Genomic DNA, 23,141 nt, shown 5'->3' on the forward strand with positions numbered 1-23,141 from the left:
TTTAGTGTAGCTTAACTTCCTCCAGTGTGAAGTAAAATGTAGCTTGGTAAACTATATTTTCAGAGTAGCTTCCCCAACATCGGTAATTGTAACATTTGATTGAGCTTGTATCTAATACATACAGGCCTCTGAGAAGTCCAGTCGGTTTAAACACTTATGAAACAAAATCAAGAAAAAAAAAAATATTACAATAATTTCAGCAGATGACATCTTCCTTCTGTTAAAATATGACTGTGGCTCCAAGCTGTATTAATAAGGATAATAAGCATTTAACTAATCTTCTAAATGTGCGGTAGTTTTGTGCCGACTGAATGGTACCCATGTTATTCACTCTTTATGTGACAAATTAAACACACACATTTACATTGGAGTTGAGTTTTAAGGTTCTTATAATTTATTGCAGTTTGCACACAATTGAAAAATTTCAACAACAGCACACCAAAAAAGTACAAAACTAAACAGCCTTAGAATTTACTCCTCTTGAGAAAAAACAAAACATACTATGATTGTCAAAGCTAAATGCTTAAATCCAGAAAAATAAACCAAATCTCACAGGGAAGCAAATATATTTGAATCAAAATCTGCTTCTTTTTCAGACAGTGATTGTCCTTTTTAACCGATTTCTTTCTATTTCCCCCCTCCCCTCTCTTCATTGTCGTCTACATTTGAACGTTTTTTCCCCCATTGGACCTTTCCTGTTTTCAAGTAACCAAAGTTGGATTGATGTAAACGGAGATGCTTATTGGGTCATTTCACAGCTTCCTTTCCATTTCAAAAGGGTCAATAAACAGTCCAGTTACACACACTTTCAGTGTTCCAGTGACAACGTGAAAAAAACCAAGCTGTTTACAGTAGTTTAAGGCGGTCAAGTACAATAAGAAGTCAGCAATAATTGTAAATAAGTCTTCAAACAGAGAGCTAACTCACATATGATATATTTTCCATGGATGCAAAGAGATCAATTACCACTGTGCAAAATGCCATGAGTGTGTGCAGTTGGCAAGGAGCACCCATGTCACCAGCTGATGCTGCCACCACCACGTCCACTGAAGAGCAAACCAAACCCCCGGGCCAGTGTGGACCTGCCAGACATGCCAATGTGCAGACATTCATAACCATACTAATAACAACTGAGTTTGTGTTGAGTTCAACTTTTGCTTTTGTTTGATTGATTCCATGATTTTTGTGCACAACCATTTTTTGAGTGCAGAGTTTTCTCAGAATGTTCACATTCCTAAAAATTTGAAAAATCCAAAATAAAATATTGAAATAAAGAACAGTTCAAATGAAAATGAGATATTATAATATTAAGGTTAATTCAATAATTTCAAAATTAAATAAATCTCCTCTTGAATGTAATAGTATCCATGATTTCGTGAATCTATAATTTATAACTGTAATTTTCATATAGGCATATTTTCAGCAATAAATCTCAGTTAAATAAGCTTTAATGGTGCAATCAAGCATGCCAATTCTCCCCCTTCAAAAGCAAGGATTACGCTTTCAGTACAAAACACGCACGTGTACATACATACAGTACGTACATAGGAGCACTCAAACAGATACACGCAGACATTCAAATTAGGAGCGTGTAGTGCTGCTCTCTGATTCTTCAGCTTTTACCATTTAAAACAGAAAGAACCTTCAGGAGTACACAGGCTTTACTATTGAAACAGAAATAACCTTCAGGAGTACTCAGGCTTTACTATTGAAACAGAAATAACCTTCAGGAGTACTCAGGCTTTACTATTGAAACAGAAATAACCTTCAGGAGTACTCAGGCTTTACTATTGAAACAGAAATAACCTTCAGGAGTACTCAGGCTTTACCATTGAAACAGAAATAACCTTCAGGAGTACTCAGGCTTTACTATTGAAACAGAAATAACCTTCAGGAGTACTCAGGCTTTACTATTGAAACAGAAATAACCTTCAGGAGTACTCAGGCTTTACTATTGAAACAGAAATAACCTTCAGGAGTACTCAGGCTTTACTATTGAAACAGAAATAACCTTCAGGAGTACTCAGGCTTTACTATTGAAACAGAAATAACCTTCAGGAGTACTCAGGCTTTACTGTTGAAACAGAAATAACCTTCAGGAGTACACAGGCTTTACTGTTGAAACAGAAATAACCTCCAGGAGTACTCAGGCATGAGCAGGTGAGCATCTCTCTCATAGATCAGTGTGAAACCTTCTCATTGGCCGCACAGTTAGAAACAGGTGCCAAATAAAAATATAAATAAATTACCCACAACGCTTACTTAATGTCGATGAGAAAGCAGAAAATACCAAAGCAGAATGTTAACTGGATATAGCTACAGTAGTTGGGAACCTTAACTCCCTGACCACCATGCAGCAGAGTAGACTGTGATGAAGTGCTGTGTGGGCGGGAGGCAAACACAGTAGAGAAGATCTTCAGTAGATTAGTTAGGTCACTACTGGCATTCAGCCCACACTGCCACCTCTGTCAGTCTGACGACAAACTTCACCTCACATTCCGTTACACAAACTCAAACCCAAGACCAGTGCATTGACACAATATCTTCACAGCCCAGAAGAACATTTCAAAGGAGTCCCGACAGACTCTCAAAAAGAGCAGAGAAAATAAATAAACTACTTAAGAATGAAATAAGTTAATTTAGAATACACCCCCCCCAAAAAAAACAAGAAAATGTAAGATAAATCATATTCATGCATTTTCCATAACTGGAATATTCCGGGTTTCTTAACTGACTGCACCCTTGGATATTCACATAGTCTGTTCTATATTTGCTCAATTACAGTGTACAGTTATACAGTAATTCACATTTCAAATATACAGGTTGGACTTCATGCAATATCAGATCCCATTTTCCAAAACCAAATCCATAATCACTACAGAAACCTATAGGATACAGCCAAATGAAATTAAAGGGATGTTTAAAGGCTGCAGATAGATTTAAGAAATTGTATAATAATCATTCGTAAAGAATTTTAGAAAATACTTTTAATTCATGTGAAAAAGGAAGCTGTACATTGCATGAGTGCCATATGTCTTTCATCAGTCAAGAGCTTAAGGAGCAGAAGCTTGTTAGAGCAGACCTCTTTCCACAGTTTCCTTAAACACACACACACACGCAAACGCACACACACACCAATGAAATTTGATAATAAAAATATAGTGCACTATATACACACATATTAATACACACACATATGTGTACTGGTATAAATTGATGATCACAGTACCCGTTTAGTGTATTCTAATAATCTTTAACGTCAATGTGTTACCTGAACACTTCATATGGTTGTCGTTGAAGGTGTGCCTTAGATTAAGGAGTGTATCTATACACAAGAAGATGACATAACACTGGCTGTTGATACCAGCGCCCATGTTTTTTTTATATGGAACTAAATCTGAACAAATAAAAGATTAGAACAGAACAAATGACTGGAACTGAAAATAGTAGTAACATCTTCATGTTCTATTAAAGTGCCATTTAAGCAGATTTTGTAATGTACGTACAAGAAACATGAGTGAATCAGACCCCTCTCCTACCCACAACCCGTGCTCCAACTCCCTTACCTCTCTGCCCAACCTTCACTGACACCTCTCTCATTTAGCTTAAAAACAAATAAGTCCTGATTATTTCAGCAGGCTTCACTTCCACAGTTCTTGAGAACTATCCTCTATGGCCCAGTCCCTGTGGAGGGTGGGCAGGTTGAGGCCTTCACTCTTAACAGAGAGCGAGTTGACCAGTTCGCAGTGGAACTTGCGGATGTGGCGGTACAGGTCCCCGGACTGGGTGAAGCGCCGCTCGCACCACTTGCAGGCATGTGGCTTCTCTCGGGTGTGCACCACGGCGTGCCGGCTCAGGTTGTGAGAGTACTGGAAGCTCTTACCGCACGTGGTGCATGTGTATGGCTTCTCTCCAGAGTGAGTCCGCTCGTGGCGCTTCAGGGTGTACATGCAGGAGAACGTCTTGCCGCAGATGGAGCAGGTGGGCACGTTGATGTCGCTGGCGGGCTTGGCGCGCACGCCTTCCTGCTCGCGAAAGTGTGTGCTGAGGTGGATCTGGAGGATGTGCGGACTGGGAAACACCTTGTTGCACAGGGGGCACATGAAGATCTGAGTGTGAGGGGCGTTCAGCATGTTGGACACGTAGGGCAGCAGGGTGCTGTCGATACTGGCCGTCTCAACCTGGGCCCTCTCACTCTCTCCGCCCAGCATGTCATTATTGCTGACCTTGTCGTCACGCTCCATCTCACTGGCCAGGGTGGCATCACGCAGGGCTGACAGGTGGGCCTCCAGGCGTCTGTGAGCATGGCTGCTGACCAAGTGGTGGTTCAGACCTCCGTTGGTTCTGGGAGTGGTGGCTTTGGGCCCGCTGTGGTCCATCTCGTAGTCGCCACTCACCAGGTCCTCATGGTCTGAGCCCGTGTTCTTCTCCTGCTTCACCTGGACCAGGGTTCCCTGCAGGCTATCTGGCATCACCACACCACAGAAGTAAGGGTTATTGGATAAGGCCTCACTGGGCCCAGTCAGGCTGGACTTCACAGACAAGTCCAGGACACAGTCTGCATCCGACGACACTCTGCGGGAGCCACGGGAGCCCACAGACCTCCTGGACAGGGAGCCTATAGAGCTGCTGGGGCTGCCAGTTGGGGATTGCAGCTTGGGGGGACTGCCATGGGCGTCATCCTCCCCTGGGCTGGTGGCAGTGGCCTGGGTGCCTGCCCGGTCGGAGGGTAGCCTCATCCACAGGCTGCTGGAGTCCTGCTTGGACTCCAGGTCCTCATCATCACTGGGCAATAGGTCAGCTGTGGCTGGTTGGCCCGTGCTGCCCTCGGAGAAGCTCTCTACTTTGTCAGAACAGCTGGAAGCGTCCTCCTCCTTCTTGGTGCTGTCTGCCTCCACAGTGGCTTTGTGCTTCAGCTTCTTCTTGCAGACCTTGACAATGTGGTACATGTGGAGGAAGCTGGCAGCAGCCAGCACATCCTCAACGGGCAGGGCTTTGAACTGGAGCTTCCCCTCGTACATGAACTCCAGCAGGAGAGCGAACGCTGGGGCTGTAACAATGTCGCTGTTCAGATGAACAATGTCCCTTTTGTCCAGCTGGTCCTTGTAAAAGAGATGGAAGTACATACTGCATGAAGCCAGCACTGCTCGATGGGCTCGGAACTGGGCATCGCCGACCAGCACAGTGGAATCACAAAGGAAACCCTGATGCCTCTGCTCACTCAGACACTGTAGCAAATGTCTGCTGTGGTCTGGGAACTCCATGATGTCTTCATAACCTAGAACAGACAGCAGATGTTAGAGGCACATTATTTTAGAAGATAATAGAGGTACATTATTTTTGTTTTAGCTTATAGACAACCTGTCTGGATCCACTCACCCACTCAGCTCTCACTCTCTCTCTCTCTCACCTCATGCACTCACTCACCCACTCTCTCACATACTCACCCACTCTCTCACTCACTCAATCTCTCAATCTCTCACTCACTCACTCAATCTCTCTCTCACTTACTCACTCACCTACTCTCTCACTCACTCACCCACCCTCTCTCTCACTCACTCACTCACTTTCTCTCACTCACTCTCTCTCACTCACCCAAAAGGGAACAAAAATTTGCTTACACAAGAAATCCTTGACATTTTAAACTACATTTACAAAACTGTCACTAAAACATCACCAAAGATACATTTTTCTTTTTAGATTCTGCTAACATGTTTTACCACCAACAAACTCCAACTTTCAGACACACAAACACCAAATAAAAAACAGGTAGAGTCTAATTGCTCCATAAACCTAAATGTTTCCGGATGATATTTGGGAGAGGTGTTGCTCTAGACTGCGACCAATGGCTGCTCCACATGATCACAGAGAGGCTTCAGCAGCTGACCTCCTGGTCACACAGATGCCCGCCCGCCTGCTAACTGAACTGCTTCCACGCTTTACTCTCCCAGCTCCTAGTCAGGTTATTTTTAATAACCCACATTGGCCTGGCCAGCCTCTTTAGGTAACAGGATTTCAGGTACACATGCAATCCTCACATACACAAGCTACCAATTCCAGAGGCCTACTGTAAGTATACTGAGAATAACGACTGTACACGCGGAATTGAAGGGTTTTAAAAATTAGGGTTTTGGTAATTACAAAAGGCCTTTTATTGTCAACTCCCACTGCTATTTATATTTGCTAAAAAGAGAGTCCTATTCCAGAAATACATTTCATTAAATAAACTTGAATAATAACAGATTCATACTTTTGAATGAGAAAAAAAAAGATCACACCTGTTAACCAAGTATCTTTTTTTTGCCTGAAATAATACATGAGCTTGAACATTAAGCAGTTAAATAAACCCTTTTGAATGTGAGTGAACAAGTGTGCGATCCCCCTCACTGGAGCAGAGTTCAGATTTTCCTTAATGGGAGGCTTACAGGGACAAGGATGTCCAACCCCCCAGCCAACTCCCACCACCCCACGCTCCCCCTCCTCAAATCTTTCTAGAAACCGCACTTCCTCGCTAAAGAGAACCGGCACTGAAGATTTACAGTACAATCACTTTAAGTGCCCTGTAGTCTACAGCTATCCTAATCCTTAAGATGGCTAAAAATAAAGATAGTAGGACAACTCACAAGGTAGCAGCGATCAAATTAGGGGTCTGTCAGGACAGAGAGGGACGGAGAAGGAGGCTTACAAACATCTGATCCAGCTGACTGTGGCCATATGGCAGCTGCTGCCCAGATAAAGAGATTAAGACTAGGAGGAGTGCGATTACAGCTGTCTAGCCAATTCAGGCAGCTCAAATCTGCAACTTCTAAATTAGTCACCACCAACAGAAAAAATGAACACAAGTCAGGGAAAGAGGACATCAGGCTTTCAAGTAATTTCAAAGCCAGTTATTTTTTATTGAACCTTTATTTAACTAGGCAAGTCAGTTAAGAACAAATTCTTATTTACAATGACGGCCTACCGGGGAACAGTGAGTTAACTGCCTTATTCAGGGGCAGAACGACAGCTCGGGGATTCAGATCAAGCAACCTTTCGGTTACTGGCCCAACGCTCTAACCACTAGGCTACCTGCCGCCCCAAAAGTCAGATTTAAAAGGTTTAATTATTCTTAGTAGAAATTACCCTATAGACTTGTATTATTATTATTATTTTTTACATTGTTTGTGGATGTTTTAACCAGAATAACTTTGAGTATAAAGATTTACAATTTTGGTAGTAGCAGTTATCTGTTGGATCAGATTTGATAAATTAATACTGTGTTTACCAGACAATAAATACACGTTAAATTGCATTTAATCATTAGTTAAACACAAGAAATGTATTTTGGTTGAAACAAATGACAATAATTTCAACAAACATTCAACTCCAAGCCCAACTTGCTCACTACAAACCAGAGAAAAACTAGGAAGGCTCTTCTTGACTACACCAGTCCCCTGCTTAGCTACAGTAAACAACTACTGTACACATACACAACACGTAGACTAAATCCTTCACTTCCTATTCCATAGAGCTCTGACTAAAAGTAGCCTGACCCTGGGAAAAGCCCTGGAAAAGCCAGAGCTACTCATACAAAATAAAACCCTCTCAGGGCCCCGGACCCCTTCCCACAGTACCTGCAGTATGCATCAACTTGATTAAGTCCACTGTAGTAGAAAAGCTGGGCCGGCTGCAGCTTTTTTGCAGAATCAATGAGGGGGTAGGAGAGAAAAAAAATGCAAACTGTGGAAGACAGATGCAAAGCGGAGGAGATGTTGGAGGGGAATGAGATACCTCCTCCTGCACACAGATCCGCACACACACTAACTCCCAGTCTGTGCATTAGAATAAAAGACTGGGGGATGGCAGCCTGTCAGCTGCTCTGACATCATGTTCAGATGGAAATGCTACCTCCAGCTGTGCTCCTTTTACAGCCATATGCTACTCCTCTACACTCTGCCACCAGCCTCTCCTTTATATAACTTTGTTTATTTTTTTCTCCTCTCGCTAAAAAAAAGGGGGTACATGTATTGAGGTGCTTGGGTGGAAAACTAGACAACTTCCCCCTACCTCTTCACTCTAAAGGATAACTTTAGAAAATAGGTCTGTGTGAAAACCAACACTTTTTTTCTAACCTAGTTTCCTGCGCAGTGAATTTAAATACCCTCAAGTTTTTTTTTGCCGCCTGCTCTCCTTCCAGTAACCATAAACAAAGGCCAGCACAGCACATTTGTAACTGACAGATCCACGCAGCTGATATTGTTTTCAACTTTTTTATGGTTCACTGCCCTTGCCATTACCGTAATTCATTTGCCTAACCCTTTGGACAACTGACAGAAAAATGTATAAAATAACAATGGGAACAATCGTATTGACCTCATGGGTGATATTCTAAATAAAACAAAAACTACACTATTCCTTAATGGGCTGCCTAAAACTGACTACAGCTTCTGCTTTCTTTTGTGAAAGTATTCCACTCTTTCGTGTGAATATTTCAGGGGGTATTTTTATTCCGCAAGGAATTAATTTATCTGCCATGTGAATGGATCACAGCCACACATCTATATGCAGCCCATTATTATTCATATGAAACAATAACAATAATAAACAATAACAATAGACTGCTCACGCACATTGGCTAACCGGGCTATCTGCATTGTGTCCCACCACCCACCACGCCCTCTTTTATGCTGCTGCTACTCTCTGTTCATCATATATGCATAGTCACTTTAACCATATCTACATGTACATACTACCTCAATCAGCCTGACTAACCGGTGTCTGTATGTAGCCTCGCTACTTTTATAGCCTCGCTACTGTATATAGCCTGTCTTTTTACTGTTGTTTTATTTCTTTACTTACCTATTGTTCACCTAACACCTTTTTTGCACTATTGGTTAGAGCCTGTAAGAAAGCATTTCACTGTAAGGTCTACACCTGTTGTATATTGGGGCACGTGACAAATAAACTTTGATTTGATCATATTTTTTTTTTAAATTGTGTAGCCTATATAGATGTGAACTTTACATTCAAGACATTCAACATGTTCCTGTTGACATAAGGGGCATTTTTAAAATGTATTTTATTTTTTATTTCACCTTTATTTAACCAGGTAGGCCAGTTGAGAACAAGTTCTCATTTACAACTGCGACCTGGACAAGATAAAGCAAAACAGTGCGACACAAACAACACAGAGTTACACATGGAATAAACAAACATACAGTCAAAAACACAATAGAAAAATCTATATAAAGTGTGTGCAAATGTAGTAAGATTAGGGAGGTACGGCAATAAATAGGCCATAGTGGCAAAATAATTATAATTTAGCAATTAAATACTGGAGTGATAGATGTGCCGAAGATGAATGTGTAGGTAGAGATACTGGGGTGCAAAGGAGCAAAAAAATAAATAACAATATGGGGATGAGGTAGTTGGGTGGGCTATTTACAGATGGGCTGTGTACAGGTGCAATGATCGGTAAGCTGCTCTGACAGCTGATGCTTAAAGTTAGTGAGGGAGATATAAGACCCCAGCTTCAGTGATGTAATATAATTCACAAGTTTTGTTGTGAAAATGTACAAGATCAAAACCTTTAGGAATGAATTGCAATTTATGCTAATGTGTGTAGCTTATACTTTAGAAAGAGGAGAAACACACGAATATATAGGCTATATGTAGGCTGATAGAACAAACATATTGCCAGATATCTTATGTTATTCATATATATCTTTAAATTACCTTCAAATCAGTGACGCTGCACGCAAATGGGAAAATTGGAGTTGCACCTAAGTATTACCGATTCAGGATCCGAGGTTTTTCACAGAACATAGCATATTCCTTTCACAAAAAAGGATATCATGTATCATTAAATAGCCCTAGAGTGTGTTTGGGTAACAATGTTACAACATTAATATTACAACTTGCAACACATAACACTTAATCCAATTATATACATTGTATCATTGCCATTGCCTTTCTTTGGATTAGCCTAGTCTACAAAAATATCAAAAGCCAGGAAACAACTGTCATAAATTAGCCATTACTTCCATAAACTTCTTGAGACCGGACATGACACACTACTCCCGATACAAGCAACTGATCAATGTATCTGTCAACCTCTGTAGGCTACTCCTCCAGGGTCTGGCTACCAACATTTCTCTGCGCTGCTGGTTCCAGATTGGAAAACTGTCACGAGCAACACAACAGAACATTCGCAAGACTACAAATACAATATCTCGCGCGCGCACACACTAACGCAATCAAGCTAGCTAGCCACGGTGGCTAACAAAAAAAAGTAAACGTTCGATCAGTAGTAGGCTATAGCAGTTCTGTAGCAGGCCCCGATGCAATGCCGACAGGCACTACGAAGGAGCTAACATAGCAACTATTATGTGAACACAACAGTCGCTAGAAATGATGATTACTTTTTCCCCTTTCATTCTTTAACCTCCTTTCATCACCCTTTCGGACTGTGGTATTAAAGGCACTTACAGACAACAAGCTCCAACGTCTACCTGCGTCCTTCGTCAAATCCTCTTGAGGTTGAAAAATAACTAGATTGACTTTCAACAAATGTCCATAACAACCTGCAGTGGCAGGAAAGACGGACCGAGCGAGCGGAGAGAGAAGGGCTGCGGCAGCCAGATGTTTCCGAGCTGTTGCTACTAAACTCCAGCTACGGTAGAGGCGTCTGACTGACAGCGCAAAAGCCAATAGTGCTTGTGATAAGAAAAGGGAAGGCAAATTGGAAGCAGTCGTTGAAGAGGGAGGGATATGTCTACTGGGTGTAGGTTGACACCAGACAACAGTGAGAAGGCAGAAAAAAGGCCAAGCGAACTGGTTCCCTGAACAGACTGGCGCAGAGCACAGTGAGCAAGAGGCTGAGCGCAGGGTTTCGTGGGTACTGTAGTCATGCTTCGACCAATAGAGAGGAAGAACAGGTGCACTACCTTCATATTCTTGAAAGAAAAACTTTTGTCACCGGGTACAAAATGAGGACTGCAACGAAAAGGTCTGCGAATATAAGGCAATTGACGCGTAAAATAACTGCGTTGGAAGCGAGCAGAATGCATCAAGGTAGCACAGTCAATTGTTCATTCATTGGTTTGAATAAGGTGATTTTCTTTTTAGGCAATTTTTTCTGACTTTAGTAATTTTCCTATTGCCATGGGATAGCCTATATATTTTGCAAGAATATTACATAGTTTATGCATAATGTCATGATGAATAGGTTAGCCTATCATAGTAGTCCTATGTCTATAGTCCTATCATTAGGCAATGCTTAGCCGACTAAACTCAACTTCATGATTTACGTTGGAGTTGGGCGGTGACTAGCGTGGGCGGACTGGAGCTCCGACATCACATAAAATGTACTTTTTATTTTTTTTAAACTACTGATTTCAGCAACCAAAGAAAAGCTACCTGAAACCAGTAGCTTAAAAAATATATCTAAACTTAATTGAATGTGATGTCGGATTACCCTTCCGCTCACGCTAGTTGCAGCTCGACTCCATAGTAAATCACGGAGTTGAGTTTAGTCGGCCAAACTATGCGAAACTATCAGCAGGTTCATTCACTAGCGATAAAATGAATGGCCTAAGTCTCTGTTTATTACAGTGTGTCTCAGGGACATACAATAACCATGTCTTGATTTGATGTCGAATACGTCCACTCTCACGTCAATAATTAGCCTAAAGTAATTAAAAACGAATAGGCTACTTTGTATTTTTATTTGTAATATATGTTATATTGTACAACACTATAACTTAATTTAGAGACGAGCAACATTATGCTGAAGTTGCATGTCTCCTTTGATGTGAGACTTAGGTTATATCTTATAGGCAAGATATTCTAAGACTGAAAGGCAAGATATTCTAAGACTGTCACGCCCTGGCCTTAGTATTCTTTGTTTTCTTTATTATTTTAGTTAGGTCAGGGTGTGACATGGGAAGTTTGTGTGTTTTGTCTAGTTTAGGGTGTGTGTATTGTTTAGGGGGTGTTGAATAGTGTATGGGGTTGTGTTCAGGAGAGAGTTCTAGGAAAGTCTATGGTTGCCTGGTTTGGTTCTCAATCAGAGACAGATGTCATTAATTGTCTCTGATTGGGAGCCATATTTAAGGCAGCCATAGGCTTTAGGTGATTGTGGGAGATTGTCTATGTTGAACGTAAGTAGCTTGTGTGTGCACTTTCGTTTGTAGCTTCACGGTTGTTTGTTGTTTTGTATAGTTTGTATAAGTGTTTCGTGTTCATCTTCGTCGTAAAATAAAAGAAGATGTATTCATATCACGCTGCACCTTGGTCCATTCATTCACCTCAAGACGACCGTGACAAAGACTTATAGGCAAGATATTCTAAGACTTGGTGAGAACATTATTGGTGAGAAACACGCTATAAAACATTATATACTGTATTATAATATGGAGGTTCAAACTTCAGTCAATTTTGAGACATTTCATTAGAGCATCCAGTTTTTTGCACCGAGTGCCACGGCAGTGATCACCCATGCAGGACCGTTAATCTGGAGAACAAGAGAATCAGTTTGGGACTACAATCACATCGAACAAAGATATAGGGGCCCAAAAGTTAACATAGGCCTACTGAGAGGTATTTCATGAATTTTCGAAGTGGTATGATGTTATGTAGAGGACCACAATGGAAATAAGTCCCAGACTTTATTGTGTGTTATCCTCAATGATTTTATTCATGTGCATGTATGGCTTTTAAGTTTTATGTGTGCTTGTTTTTTAAAATGGTCGAATTAATAAACTAAACAAAAAAACAATGTCTTACAGATGCTCCATATGTACATACATACCAAATAACAGGTTGCTTGTGTTGAGGTTGTAGTGGAAATCCAGTCTGGACATTTACATTCCTAAATTCGTCCCAGTAAACTAATTGGCGTTACTAATACAGTTCAAAACACAGTAATGATTCACAGTAGTTAATCAAAAATACATTACATCTTTAAATGCACATAATGGCCTCATTATGTGACAAATTAGTGAATGTTAGCAGCATTGTTTGTAACAGGTTTACAATCCAGTAGTTGCTCTCTCTGATTATAGGAAAGCTCTGAGTAATTATCACATCAAATGATGTGATGATATGTCTATGTACCCAATTTGAATAACTGCTTCTTCATCTTCTGAAGATTTTAGAAAACAAGCAGGTATTGAGAAAATGCCCACTACATATTTTGAAAAAGTTATTCCATATTTGAACAATGTTTTAAAAAACCTACTATTTATTTTGATAAATGCTTCAATTGTGGATGGCTTGACATGAATGATCTTATTGATACTTAGGTTTCACTTTTTCACTTCTGAAATGTGTATTATTGTCATAGTTTGAAACCTGTTTGAAACCTGACGCCATTGTGCTGTGCTCCTCCATCATTCAGAATCCCCTGTGATTTACATAAACATTTTTACTTTAAAACTCCTTTTGATCCCAAAATGATTTTTGAGTCAACAGATGCTGGCAGGAACAGACTTGTGCCAAAACAGAGATCTTTGATATTGTTCTTTCTGCAGTTCTCTGTTCAAAACCAATGTCAAAGATGATTTCTAAATGTTGCCCATTTAGAGATGCCTTTTCATTTAGCGGTGAAGGACATTGAGAAAAGTAATTTTCATCCTAACAATATAAAGGATGAAAATGCACCAGTTTAATTTTGAGCAACATGATGTATGTGACAATTAAACATTCCACAAATGCATTACATTTCTTTGCAATTATATTATTGGTAATAAATCATTTATTATCTTCGTATATGTGTCAATATAAGGTTGGATATTTACATATGGCAGCAAATTAATTTCTCTGCATTTTGAGAGAGAGAGAGAGAGAGAGAGAGGGAGAGGCCTGTCTCTACAGTGATATACTATACACCAGCCTCTCCTTCTGCATTCCTTCCTCTTGGGGTCACTGTGGATTCCATGTTTGGGCTCCACATCTCTCTGACTGTCACTGTACAGGCAGAAAATCTTTAATAGCGATCGATGCCCACTATAGTAATCACATATTCAACATCCATTTTTTATGATGATAAATGATTAAATTAGGATAAAAATATTATTGATTTGTTTGTAAATGTAAATTACATGTCAGTGTTCTCTATAAGGTCTTGTACATATCTTGTACATTTTTTCTTTTACACTTGTTTGGTTTCTTTACATGACACAGGTGCCAACAGAGAATGTCTGTTACATAGAAGTTATGTTTGGATCGTCTTATAGTTCTATTCGCCATTCTAAGCTAAACAAAGCAACAAACTAAAATACATTTTTAAGCAAGGTCTGTAAGAAGGTCTTTTCAACAGAGTACACAAAATCCCCCTCCATGTCCTCAATAACGACACACAATGACATGAAAACCTTTGTGCCCTATGAGTTCTGTAACAGATCACTCACCATTATTGCTGGTCTGTGACTCAACGACTTTGCCGTCGGTCAGAGGGGCATTTTAATTATTATTTATTTTTTTATCTCACCTTTATTTAACCAGGTAGGCTAGTTGAGAACAAGTTCTCATTTGCAACTGCGACCTGGCCAAGATAAAGCATAGCAATTCGACACATACAACAACACAGAGTTACACATGGAATAAACAAAACATACAGTCAATAATACAGTAGAACAAATAAAACAGAAAGTATACATACAGTGAGTGCAAATGAGGTAAGATAAGGGAGTTAAGGAAATAAATAGGCCATGGTGGCGAAGTAATTACAATATGGCAATTAAACACTGGAATGGTAGATGTGCAGAAGATGAATGTGCAAGTAGAGATACTGGGGTGCAAAGGAGCAAGATATATAAATAAATACAGTATGGGTATGAGGTAGATAGATGGGCTGTTTACAGATGGGCTATGTACAGGTGCAGTAATCTGTGAGCTGCTCTGACAGCTGGTGCTTAAAGCTAGTGAGGGAGATATGGGTCTCCAGCTTCAGTGATTTTTGCAGTTCGTTCCAGTCATTGGCAGCAGAGAACTGTAAGGAAAGGCGACCAAAGGAGGAATTGGGGGTGACCAGTGAGATATACCTGCTGGAGCGCGTGCTACGAGTGGGTGCTGCTATCGTGACCAGTGAGCTGAGATAAGGCGGTGCTTTACCTAGCAGAGACTTGTAGATAACCTGTAGCCAGTGGGTTTGGTGACGAGTATGAAGCGAGGGCCAACCAACGAGAGCGTACAGGTCGCAGTGGTGGGTAGTATATGGGGCTGTGGTGACAAAACGGATGGCACTGTGATAGACTGCATCCAATTTGTTGTGTAGAGTGTTGGAGGCTATTTTATAGATGACATCGCCAAAGTCTAGGATCGGTAGGATGGTCAGTTTTACGAGGGCATGTTTGGCAGCATGAGTGAAGGATGCTTTGTTGCGATATAGGAAGCCGATTCTAGATTTAATTTTGGATTGGAGATGCTTAATGTGAGTCTGGAAGGAGAGTTTACAGTCTAACCAGATACCTAGCTATTTGTAGTTGTCCACGTATTCTAAGTCAGAGCCGTCCAGAGTAGTGATGCTGGACGGGCGGGCAGGTGCGGGCAGTGATCGATTGAATAGCATGCATTTAGTTTTACTTGCATTTAAGAGCAGTTGGTGGCCACGGAAGGAGAGTTGTATGGCATTGAAGCTCGTCTGGAGGTTAGTTAACACAGTGTCCAAAGAGGGGCCAGAAGTATACAGAATGGTGTCGTCTGCGTAGAGGTGGATCAGAGAATCACCAGCAGCAAGAGCGACATCATTGATGTATACAGAGAAGACAGTCGGCCCGAGAATTGAACCCTGTGGCACCCCCATAGAGACTGCCAGAGGTACGGACAACCGGCCCTTCGATTTGACACACTGAACTCTATCAAAGAAGTAGTTGGTAAACCAGGCGAGGCAATAATTTGAGAAACCAAGTCTGCCAATAAGAATGTGGTGATTGACAGAGTCGAAAGCCTTGGCCAGGTCAATGAATATGGCTGCACAGTAATGTCTCTTATCGATGGCGCTTTTGATATCGTTTAGGACCTTGAGCGTGCTTCGGATGCACCCATGACCAGCTCTGAAACCAGATTGCATAGCGGAGAAGGTACGGTGGGATTCGAAATGGTTGGTAATCTGTTTGTTAACTTGGCTTTCGAAGACCTTAGAAAGACAGGGTAGGATAGATATAGGTCTGTAGCAGTTTGGGTCTAGAGTGTCACCCCCTTTGAAGAGTGGGATGACCGTGGCAGCTTTCCAATCTTTGGGAATCTCAGACAATACAAAAGAGAGGTTGAACAGGCTAGTAATAGGGGTTGCAACAATTTTGGCAGATCATTTTAGAAAGGGTCCAGATTGTCTAGCCCGGGTGATTTGTAGTGGTCCAGATTTTGCCGCTCTTTCAGAACATCAGCTATCTGGATTTGGGTGACGGAGAAATGGCGGGTTGCTGTGGAGGGTGCCGGGCGGTTGACCGGGGTAGGGGTAGCCAGGTGGAAAGCATGGCCAGCCGTAGAGAAATGCTTATTGAAATTCTCAATTATAGTGGATATATCGGGGGTAACAGTGTTTCCTAGCCTCAGAGCAGTGGGCAGCTGGGAGGAGGTGTTCTTATTCTCCATGGACTTTACAGTGTCCCAGAACTTTTTTGAGTTTGTACTACAGGATGCACATTTCTGTTTGAAAAAGCTAGCCTTAGCTTTCCTAACTGCCTGTGTATATTTGTTCCCAACTTCCCTTAAAAGTTGCATATCACGGGGGCTATTCGATGCTAATGCAGAACGCCATAGGATGTTTTGGTGCTGGTCAAGGGCAGACAGGTCTGGAGTGAACCAAGGACTATATCTATTCCTAGTTCAAATTGTTTTGAATGGGGCATGCTTATTTAAGATGGTGAGCAAGGCACTTTTAAAGAATAACCAGCCATCCTCTACTGACGGGATGAGGTCAATGTCATTCCAGGATACCCCGGGCCGGGTCGATTAGAAAGGCCTTCTCATAGAAGTGTTTTAGGGAGCGTTTGACAGTGATGAGGGGTGGTCGTTTGACCGCAGACCAATTACGGACGCAGGCAACGAGGCAGTGATTGCTGAGATCTTGATTGAAAACAGCAGAGGTGTATTTGGAGGGCGAGTTAGTTAGGATGATATCTATGATATCTATGAGGGTACCAACATGGTTGGTTAAGGCATATTGAGCAGGGCTAGAGGCTCTACAGTGAAAGAAGACAGTAATCACTAACCAGGACAGTAATGGACGAGGCATATTGACATTAGAGAGAAGCATGCGTAGCCAACTGATCATATGGATCCAGTGAGTGGTTTGGCTGGCTGGGGACACGTCGATTCAGACAGTTAGCAGGCCGGGGCTGATAAGCTAGCAGTTAGTAGGCCGGGGCTAACAAGCTAGCAGTTAGCAGACCGGGGCTAGCAAGCTAGCAGTTAGCAGATCGGGTCTAGCAAGTTAGCAGAAGGGCCTTTGGGGGACGTCGCGATGGAGGTATGTCTGTTTTTACCTCTTCGTGCCTCTTCCAGGATGGAAACGCTAGCCAGGAGTAGTCACCCGTGATTGCGGTTAGCTAGTTGCGAAGATCCAGATGAAAATGTTCAGAGTTTGCGGTAGGAATCCGGGGATATGGAGAGAAAAAAAATAGGTCCGATATGCTCTGGTTTGAGTCACGTTGTACGAACTGGCGAGAGGTTTCCGAGCTAAAGGTTAGCTGATGACCGCTAGCAGTGGTTTGCTGACTGATAGCTGGTAGCTAGTTTGCTGACTATCTTCAGTTGAGGGATTCCAGATCCGAAGTAAATAGAAATACTTGAGAAAAAAAACAGATCCACGCCACATTGGGTGAGGCGGGTTACAGGAGAGTATTTAGAAGTTGAGGTTTAGGAAAATATTTTTAAAAGATATGCGAAGAAAGATATGTACAAGGGACGCGACAGGACAAAGACAAAGACGTCTGACTTCTACGCCATCTTGCATATTTTTTGGGCAGCCTCACAAGAGTTACACACACAGGAGGTACACACACATTACAATGGTTGTTTTAAAGCAGTCATTTCGGACGACTGTGTGATCACGCTCTCCATAGCCAATGTGAGCAAGACCTTTAAACAGGTCAACATTCACAAGGCCGTGGGGCTAGATGGATTACCAGGCCGTGTACTCAGAGCTCCTTTTTCTCTGCCTCCTCTTCACTCAAATCACAGGGATCTGGGCCTGTTCCCGAGAAAGCAGTATATCATTCGCGTTGGGCTCGTCAGACTCGTTAAAGTAAAAAGGATTCTGCTAGTCCGTGGTGAGTAATCGCAGTCCTGATGTCCAGAAGTTATTTTCGGGCATAAGAGACGGTAGCGACAACATTATGTACAGAATAAGTTAAAAAACAAGTTGCAAATAAACAAGTTGCAACAAATAATGCAAATAAACAAACAAAAAAACACAATCGGTTGAGGACACGTAAAACGTCAGGATAGGATTAGGCAGATGTTGATACACAGCCGCCTTTGATGATATTAGTTTGGTTGCATTCAGCATCACAGCTGTCCAGCTTGTCCCTCACAACCAGGCTACTCTTTTAGAGAGCCAGTGGATCCTCATTACCAAGCCCAGGATAGAACCAAGGATCAGGCCATGGACGACACTGGAGAGTCAGCTAAGGAAAAAAGCCAATATTAAATCTATTTTCTTCACTAGAAAGCATGTGGCAAATTGGAATGAAAATGGGCATTTGATAGTAAGATTATTACTTAATGACACTTAACTATAAGGAAATCTGCAAAGGAAGCGGTGTTGATAGAGGAAGACGAGCTCTTCAGATACTGTAAGTGAAAGCTATCTCTCAGAAGACGGAGGAGAGAGCAGGGGTTGTTTTCCTTGTGACAAGCCTCTGTTTCTCAGAGGACAAAGCAGCAGTGCCAAATACAATGGCCATGGTTCATAACAATTAACATTAAGTACCAGTCCAAATGGAGTGACCCGCCTTACCCTGGAAGTGCAGGGCCATAAATTAAGGTTACAGATCAACGATGGAAAACAGGATAATACATGCGGACATGTGGCCAGATTGGTCCTGTGGGGGGCACAGGGGGCATGTGCCTCTTCAGATTGGTCATGTAGGGGGCACAGGGGCATGTGCCTCTTCAGATTGGTCCTGTGGGGGGCACAAGGCCATGTGCCTCTTCAGATTGGTCCTGTGGGGGGCACAGGGGGCATGTGCCTCTTCAGATTGGTCCTGTGGGGGGCACAGGGGGAATGTGCCTCTTCAGATTGGTCATGTAGGGGGCACAGGGGCATGTGCCTCTTCAGATTGGTCCTGTGGGGGGCACAGGGGGCATGTGCCTCTTCAGATTGGTCCTGTGGGGGTCACACACAGGACCAACTACATGCGCAGGACCCCCACAGGACCAGTCTGAAGAGAACATGCCCCCTGTGCCCCCTACAGGACCAATCTGAGGAGGCACATGCCCCTTGTGCCCCCCACAGGACTTTGAGTAAGGCCAATGTGTCTATGTATGCGGATGACTCAACGCTATACACGTCAGCTACTACAGCGACTGAAATGACTGCAACGCTTAACAAAGAGCTGCAGTTAGTTTTGGAATGGGTAGCAAGGAAATACGTTAGTCCTAAATATTTCTAAAACTAAAAGCATTGTATTTGGGACAAATCATTCACTAAACCCTAAACCTCAACTACATCTCGTAATGAATAATGTGGAAATTTAGAAAGTTGAGGTGACTAAACTGATTGGAGTAACCATGGATTGTAAACTGTCATGGTCAAAATATATAGCTAGGATGGGGAGAAGTCTGTCCAGAATAAAGCGCTGCTCTGCCTTATTAACAACAGTATCAACAAGGCAGGTACTACAGGACCTGGTTTTGTCACACCTGGACTACTGTTCAGTAGTGTGGTCAGGTGCCACAAAGAGGGACTTGGGAAAATTACAATTGGCTCAGAACAGGGCAGCACTGCTGGCCCTTAAAAGTAAATGGAGAGCTAACATTAATGACATGCATGTCAATCTCTCATGGCTCAAAGTGGAATAGAGAATGACTTCATCATTACTTGTTTTTGTAAGAGGTGTTGACAAGCTGAATGTAACAAGCTGTCACCCATGCATACCCCACAAGACATGCCACCAGAGGTCTCTTCACAGTCCCCAAGTCCAGAACAGACTACGGGAGGCGCACAGTACATAGAGGCATGACTACATGGAACTCTATTCCACATCAGGTAACTGATGCAAGCAGTAGAATCAGATTTAAAAAGCAGGTAAATATACACCTTATGGAACAATGGGGACTGTGGAGAGACACACACAAAGGTACAAACACACGCATACGCACACATTGTGATATTGTTGTATGGTGGTATTGAACATTTTGTATTGTGGATATGTGGTGCTGTAGGGATGTTAAACGATGTACTGTTTTATCTTTAGCTCATTCAGTAGAATCATAGTTCACTGTTTTAGATTTTGTTTAATTTGTAATGTGGGTGCTTGGTGTGTTTGAACCCCAGGAAGAGTAGCTGCTGCCTTCGCAATGCTAATGGGGATCCTGAATAAATACAAATACAAATACAGGGGCATATGCCTCTTCAGATTGGACATGTAGGGGGCATAGGGTCATATGCCTCCTCAGTGTAAGGGTTGACGCTGGTAGACGAGAAGCAGGTACAGGGAGTGAACATTTAATTAGCAACGGACATGGAACAGGACAGGACAACGTCTGGACATGAACACATAACGACATTAATGCTGACACAGGGAACAGACTGAGGAGCAGACAGAAATAGTGAAGGCAATCAACAAAGTGAAGGAGTCCAGGTGAGTCCAGTGAGCACTAATGTGAGTAATGATGGTGACAGGTGTGCGTAATAAGTGGCAGCCTGGTGCCCTCGAGCGCCAGAGAGGGAGAGCGGGAGCAGGCGTGACAGTACCCCCCCTCTCGGGACGCCACCCAGCGTTCCATCTGGCCAAGCCTGACGGGGCATAGATGCCAGAGGAACCGGCAGAGGCGTGGGAGCCTGATGATCCGGCTGAGGCGTGGGAGCCTGATGATCCGGCTGAGGCGTGGGAGCCTGATGATCCGGCTGAGGCGTGGGAGCCCGACGATCCGTCTGAGGCGTGGGAGCCCGACGATCCGTCTGAGGCGTGGGAGCCCGACGATCCGTCTGAGGCATGGGAGTCCCACGAACCGGCTGAGGTGTGGGAGGCTGATGGGCCGGCTGAAGTGGGGTGGGCACCTGCAGAGCCCACCGAGGCAGGAAGACCTCTCGAGCCAGCTAAGGCGTGGAAGCCCGACGAGCTAGCTGAGGCATCCCCGGTTCCCTCGGCGACGGCACCCGGACCTGACGTCACCAATAGTGCAAAAAAGGTGTTAGGTGAACAATAGGTGGGTAAAGAAATAAAACAACAGTAAAAAGACAGGCTATATACAGTAGCGAGGCTACATACAGACACCAGTTAGTCAGGCTGATTGAGGTAGTATGTACATGTAGATATGTTTAAGGTGACTATGCATATATGATGAACAGAGAGTAGCAGTAGCATAAAAGAGGGGTTGGCGGGTGGTGGGTGGCGGGTGGTGGGACACAATGCAGATAGCCCGGTTAGCCAATGTGCGGGAGCACTGGTTGGTCGGCCCAATTGCGACTTATTACATGAATGTGTAGTTAAAGTGACTATACATATACGATAGACAGAGAGTAGCAGCAGCGTAAAAGAGGGGTTGGGGGGGGCACAATGCAAATAGTCCGGGTAGCCATTTGATTACCTGTTCAGGAGTCTTATGGCTTGGGGGTAAAAACTGTTGAGAAGCCTTTTTGTCCTAGACTTGGCACTCTGGTACCACATGGAGCACTTCCTTATTACACCAACATGGAGCACTTTCTTATTACACCAACATGGAGCACTTTCTTATTACACCAACATGGAGCACTTTCTTATTACACCAACATGGAGCCCTTCCTTATTACACCAACATGGAGCCCTTCCTTATTACACCAACATGGAGCACTTTCTTATTACACCAACATTGAGCCCTACCTTATTACACCAACATGGAGCCCTTCCTTATTACACCAACATGGAGCACTTTCTTATTACACCAACATGGAGCCCTTCCTTATTGCCCCAACATGGAGCCCTTCCTTATTACACCAACATGGAGCCCTTCCTTATTGCACCATCATGGAGCCCTTCCTTATTGCACCAACATGGAGCCCTTCCTTATTTCACCAACATGGAGCCCTTCCTTATTGCACCAACATGGAGCCCTTCCCTATTGGCCCAACATGGAGCCCTTCCTTATTGCACCAACATGGAGCCCTTCCTTATTGCCCCAACATGGAGCCCTTCCTTATTACACCAACATGGAGCCCTTCCTTATTGCACCAACATGGAGCCCTTCCTTATTACACCAACATGGAGCCCTTCCTTATTACACCAACATGGAGCCCTTCCTTATTGGCCCAACATGGAACCCTTCCTTATTGCACCAACATGGAGCCCTTCCTTATTACACCAACATGGAACCCTTCCTTATTGCACCAACATGGAGCCCTTCCTTATTGCACCAACATGGAACCCTTCCTTATTGCACCAACATGGAGCCCTTCCTTATTACACCAACATGGAGCCCTTCCTTATTACACCAACATGGAGCCCTTCCTTATTGGCCCAACATGGAACCCTTCCTTATTGCACCAACATGGAGCCCTTCCTTATTGCACCAACATGGAGCCCTTCCTTATTACACCAACATGGAGCCCTTCCTTATTACACCAACATGGAGCCCTTCCTTATTACACCAACATGGAGCCCTTCCTTATTGGCCCAACATGGAACCCTTCCTTATTGCACCAACATTGAGCCCTTCCTTATTGCACCAACATGGAGCCCTTCCTTATTACACCAACATGGAGCCCTTCCTTATTACACCAACATGGAGCCCTTCCTTATTGCACCAACATGGAGCCCTTCCTTATTGCCCCAACATGGAGCCCTTCCTTATTACACCAACATGGAGCCCTTCCTTATTGCAGCAACATGGAGCCCTTCCTTATTACACCAACATGGAGCCCTTCCTTATTGCAGCAACATGGAGCCCTTCCTTATTGCAGCAACATGGAGCCCTTCCTTATTACACCAACATGGAGCCCTTCCTTATTACACCAA

General features: G+C 43.1%; 1 protein-coding gene across 1 annotated transcript; it reads right to left on the bottom strand.

Moving 5' to 3' along the window:
* Nucleotides 1-371: 371 nt before the first annotated feature.
* Nucleotides 372-10,814, bottom strand: LOC120046807 (zinc finger and BTB domain-containing protein 18-like). Its single transcript, XM_038992322.1, has 2 exons — nt 10,468-10,814; nt 372-5,278 (listed from the first exon to the last, which is right to left on the bottom strand). The coding sequence occupies exon 2, from the start codon at nt 5,262-5,264 to the stop codon at nt 3,642-3,644; it is 1,623 nt and encodes a 540-aa protein (XP_038848250.1). The 5' UTR covers nt 5,265-5,278; nt 10,468-10,814; the 3' UTR covers nt 372-3,641.
* Nucleotides 10,815-23,141: the final 12,327 nt, after the last annotated feature.

Source organism: Salvelinus namaycush, chromosome 4 (genome assembly GCF_016432855.1).
Source record: "Salvelinus namaycush isolate Seneca chromosome 4, SaNama_1.0, whole genome shotgun sequence".
Taxonomy (NCBI): Eukaryota; Metazoa; Chordata; class Actinopteri; order Salmoniformes; family Salmonidae; genus Salvelinus; species Salvelinus namaycush.

Excerpts from the sequence above, each read along its gene's own strand:
- LOC120046807 (XM_038992322.1), bottom strand. The coding sequence starts at position 5,264 with ATGGAGTTCCCAGACCACAGCAGACATTTGCTACAGTGTCTGAGTGAG.